This window comes from Tupaia chinensis, unplaced genomic scaffold (assembly GCF_000334495.1).
Source record: "Tupaia chinensis unplaced genomic scaffold, TupChi_1.0 Scaffold143584_1, whole genome shotgun sequence".
NCBI classification, from domain to species: Eukaryota; Metazoa; Chordata; class Mammalia; order Scandentia; family Tupaiidae; genus Tupaia; species Tupaia belangeri.
The window spans coordinates 9388229-9394438 of record NW_006203430.1 but is presented as its reverse complement, the minus strand read 5'-3'; the positions used below and the strand labels follow the sequence as shown (position 1 = coordinate 9394438).

Here is a 6210-nt window from a genome sequence, read left to right as displayed (position 1 = left end):
GGACTGAACAGAAGCCTTGGGCCAAGGGTCAGGGGCTATGGCCGGCTGGGCTGTGGCCGCCGGACGAGTCCAGTGGAAGGTGCTGTCTCCTCTTCTTTTTATAAAGGGGGTTGGGTGGGGGCTGGGTAAGGGAGGCCCCTGGGCCTGGATGGCAGGACCCTGGCCTCCCTGGCAGGGCAGGCCATAAGGACAGACTCTGCCCCAGAGGTGCTGGGGGCCAGGGGTTGCCGGTCCTCAGTGAGGGCAGGCGGGTACAGGCCCCGCCTGGCCTGGGACCACGTCTGATTGAAAGCCGCTGTGTCTGTTTCCTGTGCACTGTGTCTGTCTGTCTGTCTGCGTCTCAGAGCCAGCTCTGTTGGAGGGGAGGGAGGCGCCGAGGGCCAGCGCCCATCTGCACACGGGAGCATGTGCATGGGGCGTGTGCGCAACCACAGGGGTGGGGAGTGGAGGGGCGGGATCCTCAGCAGCAATAAGGCCCTGAGCCCCGCTGAGGCCCCCAGTGTCCCTGGTTGGTGCCCTGTTGTGAAGCTCACCCCTGCCGTGGTCAGTAAATTCTCCAGAAAGCTCCAGCCTCTGCCTCTTATGTCACCTGACACCAGGGGGCTGCAGAGGGGCCCCCTTCAAGCCCCGGCCCCTTACGTCAGCCATGAGATACACACGTGTTAAGGTCTCGTGTCTGTTTTATTAGACTGGATAAAAAGACTCCCAACTCCAATCATGAGGAGAACGGGCAGCTCCTCTGGGCTGGTACAGTCAACAGGTGCCAGACATCACTGGCCAGCCGGCAGGGCTGGGCACACGCTCAGCTCCATCCCAGCCCTAAAGTGCACAGGGTGGGGACATGCAGGACACAGCAGTGGACAGTGCAGGGATCCTTACCCCTGGGTCTGGTCCTGGCACGCCCACACCCCATGCCCGGTTCTTCAGGAGCTGAGAACAAGGACTGGTCAAGCCCCCAGTCCTGCTGGTCATGGCTGCAGCAGTCCACCTTGGGGGGCACAGTGCTGGCTTCTCCTCTCTCAGCTGGGATTGGAGACACGGCTCCAGAATGTCCTGAGGCAATGGGAAGGAGGCCACAGTGTGTGGGGGGATGACAGGGTATGGACTGGGGAGCCGAGGACCCAGCCCCAGCACAGGGACACCCACAGCTGCACAGAGGCCGTCACTGCAGCCCTGGTCCCGCCCAGGGGAGAACTGAGAAGTACCGACAGGACAAAGGACGGGCTGGTGTGTCCGAGACGTGCAGGCCCATGGGCTCAGGGAGGTGGGGTCTGACTGCCCTGGGACTGGGGTCCCTCTGCCTTCAGCCACTGCATCTTCTGCCGGTGCTGCTGGATGGCGTCCTGCACGCGGGTGTCCACCATGGCCTCGGTGAGGACCCCATCCTCAGAGGCGTACGCCATGGCCTGACAAGGAAAGAGGTTGCTGAGGGAGGTCACCCCCAGGGGCTGGACCTGAAGGCGGCCCCGGGAAGGGAGGAACGAGGGCGCACACTGCACACACGCAGGGGGCGCACACTGCACATACGCAGGCCTGTAGCCCCGTGGGCCCGGGGCGTCGCCTGCTGTGAGCTCCACTGAGTTTCTCAACGACTTTCTAAGCAAAGGAAGCCCAGGGTCAGCGTGCTAGCTGAGGTAGCTGATCGCATGTGGTCGACTGCGAGGCTCAAGCCTGGACCCAGCAGCTTGACCCAGCCAGGCACGTGTGCGCATGTGCCAAGTCCAGAAAGGAGGTCCATGGCCTGACAAGGCAAGTGAAGAGACAGAGAAGGGACCATTTCCCTCTGGGGGTGCTTTCTCACTGGCCCCCTCTCTAGAGAGTGCTCACGCCCTATAGCAAATCAAGTATTAATAATAAAAACAGCACCACTATGCAGAGCTCCCTGGGGCCTCAAGCACAAAGATGGGGTCACATGGCAGCCCCCAAGCCAAGCTGGCCCCCTGGCTCACGGGCCTCCAAAACAGAAGCAGCTGCTGCTTCCGGGGCTGCCCCAACTTCAGTGGCACATCGGGCAGGAGCACAGAGGTTTTGCTTATCAGGCCCCCGTGTGGTCACCTGCAGTCAGCGCTCCCACATCCCCCTCCTAGATGATGGGGGTCTCTCTCCTTGCTTCCTATGCTCCCAGAGGAAGCACTTAGTGTCCAGCAAGCAGGGGTTGGAGCCAGTCAAGTCATATCCCTCAGGTAACCCAGCACCCAGCGCCTCTGTCTGGGACTACCACCCACTCTCCCAGGTGGCCTTGTCTTTGGGACACAGCCATCCCATGCGTGGCCAAGGGCATGGAGGGAGGATGAAACCTGCTTGTAGCGCAGGTTCAGAAAAGCATCAAAGAGCGATGCGAGGACTCCTGAGGGGTGCTGGGAGCCAGGATGTTGGGAGGGGACACAGGGCAGCCCCAGGCAGAGGACGCTGGCCTTTACTGACTCATCTCATGAGGAGCTGGGGCAGCACACCACATCCTCCCACGACACTGTCGCTTTGACAGAGTCTGCCATGGCAAAAACCACGTGCTGCCTGACCCCTCGAGCAGTCTGTCCCACCACCTAGAGTAGGACACACCCTCTGTCCACCTCCTCACAGTAACGGACTGAGGGAACAGACACTGACCCTGCAGCTGGACGGCAAGTGTGAGCTGAGGGTGGGGGCAGGGGCTGGTCTTGACGGGAAGCTGCACTAGGCCTGGAATGGGTGGAGAGGGCCACCAGCCACTGTCCCATCCAGCCCAGCACAGGAGGCATGTGGCCAGGCACCAGGTATGTGAGTGGTGTGTATCTTGGATGGGATCCCAGGGTGACCAAGACCAAGGTGGTCAACAGCGATGCACGGACCTGCCACAGACACAGCGGCCACGGCACGACGAGGGCCGAGGGGCACATAGTGCTCACGACCTCCCTGCAGAACCAACCTTATTTCAAGAGAGTCAAAGGCAAGCCCTGAACTGAAAACTTCACTGATGAGTTCACCCAATGTTGCGAGAATTAGCCTCACTCCTCAAACTGCCAGAAATCAAAGGGAAGGGGAAGCTTCCTCACTTATTCTATGAGGGTCAGCATTACCCTGACAACCAAAGCCAAAGAGACCAGAAAGAAAAGGAAACCTATAGGCCAGTACCTCTAATGAACACTATCATAAAAATATTCAAAAAAAAAAAAAGACTTGGGAACCAGCAGTTAGCGTAATGGCTATGTTGCTGGACTCTCACGTAGTCAACCACGGTTCATGTCCCGGACCCGGTGGCTTAAAAATCATGCCGGGCGCATGTACATGCGTGCCCAAGATTCCAAGAGGAGAAGGGATTGCGGCGTGACCATCCCCCCTGGGGGGTGATTTCTCGCTTTCTGTCTCTATGTCTCTCTCTGTCTGTCTGGCGAGCGCACGTGCCCTATAGCAAAAACCTCTCCCAAAAAAAAAAACCAAAAAAAAAAAAACCACCAGGAAATGGAATTCGGCGGCACAGTAAAAAGATTATACAGTATGATTAAATGGAATCTAGTCCTGGAATTCTAGGATAGTTCAATGTAAGAAAACTGATCAGGGTTTTGTTTTGTTGTTGTTTTTTAAATAATTATTTTATTTAACTTTATTTTAATTTGACCAGAGAGGGACAGAGTGAGGGAGAGGGAAAGCGAGAAAGCAAGCCTCCAGGGTTAGGACTCAAACTGCCGTCAGCCATGTGGGAGTCCAGCACCCTTAACCACCATGCCGCCTGCTGGCCCCAGTATTTTGTTTTTTAAAAGAATTATATTTATTTATTTAGGGAGAATGTTCTCCCTAAGAGGTGCGTTATTTCTTTCTCTCTCTCTCTGGTGAGCACAAGTGCCCGATAGCAAATTAGAAACAAACAAACAAAAGGGGGCTGGCAGGTGGCATGGTGCTGGACTCCCACATGACCGAACGTGGTTCAAGTCTCGAACCTAGTGGCTTGCTTTCTCACTTTCTCTCTCTCTCTCCTCTCATTCTGTCCATCGCTGGTCAAACTGCATATGTGCCTCTTGTCAACTAGAGGAAAAAAACGAAGCAGAAAATAAAAGTTTTGATGAGAATATAGAGAAATCAGAACTCTTAGGCACTGCTGATGGAATATAAAATAAGTTGAGATGCTGAGAAAAGCAGTTTGATGGTCCCTCACAACATTACACAGAATTATCAAGTGGCCCAGAGAGTATCCTCCTAGTTATACATACAAAAGAACTGAAATCCAAGACTAAAGAGATATTTGCTCTGACATTCTGAGCAGCACTATCCACAATAGCTAAAAGCTGGAAGAGCACAAACATACACCAACAGCTGAAAAAGCAACCCATCCATATGATGGGGAGAACTATTCAGTCTTAAACAGGAAATTGAAAAAAAAATTTTTTTTTAGCTTTTTTTTTTTTTGCCATAGGGCAGCATGCACTTGCTGGAGAGAGACAGGGAGACAGACAGAGGGGACGTGAGAAATCACCCCTCAGGGAGGATGGCTACACCATAATCCCTTCTCTTCCATGATCTTTTACACTTCTGGGTATGAGACTTGAACTGCAGTTGGCCATGTCAGAATCCTGCACCTTAACTACCATGCTACATGTGGTTCCCCTTAAACACAACATTTTGACACAAGATAAACCATGGATGAACCCTGAAGACATATTAAATGCAATAAGCATAAGCCAGTCACAAAAAGACAAATACTGAATGATTCTGTTCACATGAGGTTTGTGGAGTAGTGGGGGGAAAAATAAAGGCAGAGTGGTGGGTGCTGGAGGAATGGGGTCTAGGTGCTTAATGGAACAAAGCTTGTTTTTTTGGTTTTTTTTTTGCTATAGAGCACGTGTGCTAGCTGGAGACCGACAGAGAGGGAAAGTGAAAAATCACTTTCCCTGGGCGGACAGCCACACCACAATCCCTTCTCCTCCATTTTCCTCTAGGGACTCTGCGGTGTGTGCGTACACACGCTTGGTCTGAGTTTCAAGCTTCAGGGCTCAGGACTTGAACTGGAGTGTCAGTCTTGTAGAATCCTGAGCCTTAGCCACCAAGTCACCTGCTGGCCCCAGAATTTCATTCTGAGAAGGTAAAAAAGTTCGGGAGGTGGAGGGTGGTGATGGCTGCACAACTGTGTAAATATACTTAACCTTAACACTACTAATCATATACTCAAAAATGGCTGAAACAGTACACTTTACGCCAAAAAGAACGGAGGCAGCAAACTTACATGCCAGGTGACTCTAAGATGAAGGAACTGTACTAACACAACGAACGCGTGGAGAACGGGAGCTGCAGACTGGGGGCCTGTGCGATGCCACCTGGCTTTAAATAGCAAGTGCCCAAGTGCCCGCCAGGGTGGGGGGCCGGGCCACCAGTGCAGCCAGGTGTGTGCACTCCGGGCTGCAGACGGTGGAAGGTGAGCATTGCGGCGTGACCATCCCCCCTGGGGGGTGATTTCTCGCTTTCTGTCTCTATGTCTCTCTCTGTCTGTCTGGCGAGCGCACGTGCCCTATAGCAAAAACCTCTCCCAAAAAAAAAAACCAAAAAAAAAAAAACCACCAGGAAATGGAATTCGGCGGCACAGTAAAAAGATTATACAGTATGATTAAATGGAATCTAGTCCTGGAATTCTAGGATAGTTCAATGTAAGAAAACTGATCAGGGTTTTGTTTTGTTGTTGTTTTTTAAATAATTATTTTATTTAACTTTATTTTAATTTGACCAGAGAGGGACAGAGTGAGGGAGAGGGAAAGTGAGAAAGCAAGCCTCCAGGTTTAGGACTCAAACTGCGGTCAGCCATGTGGGAGTCCAGCACCCTTAACCACCATGCCGCCTGCTGGCCCCAGTATTTTGTTTTTTAAAAGAATTATATTTATTTATTTAGGGAGAATGTTCTCCCTAAGAGGTGCGTTATTTCTTTCTCTCTCTCTCTGGTGAGCACAAGTGCCCGATAGCAAATTAGAAACAAACAAACAAAAGGGGGCTGGCAGGTGGCATGGTGCTGGACTCCCACATGACCGAACGTGGTTCAAGTCTCGAACCTAGTGGCTTGCTTTCTCACTTTCTCTCTCTCTCTCCTCTCATTCTGTCCATCGCTGGTCAAACTGCATATGTGCCTCTTGTCAACTAGAGGAAAAAAACGAAGCAGAAAATAAAAGTTTTGATGAGGATATAGAGAAATCAGAACTCTTAGGCACTGCTGATGGAATATAAAATAAGTTGAGCTGCTGAGTAAAGAAGTTT

General features: G+C 52.4%; 1 protein-coding gene across 2 annotated transcripts in view; it reads right to left on the bottom strand.

The window, feature by feature from the left end:
- Positions 1-662: 662 nt before the first annotated feature.
- Positions 663-6210, bottom strand: part of LOC102473106 (ATPase family AAA domain containing 3A) — a 28964-nt gene continuing 23416 nt past the window's right edge. Inside the window, exons 16-17 of one of the 2 annotated variants that reach the window (XR_336803.2) lie at positions 1206-1406; positions 663-1053 (exon numbers count right to left, since the gene is read on the bottom strand). Coding sequence is in view for 1 of the 2 variants with exons in the window: in XM_006164112.2 (XP_006164174.1) it covers positions 1257-1406 (150 nt within the window). In the remaining variant the exon portion in view is untranslated. Of the gene's footprint in view, positions 1407-6210 lie in introns of both variants that reach the window. The other variant, XM_006164112.2, reaches the window with a different exon arrangement.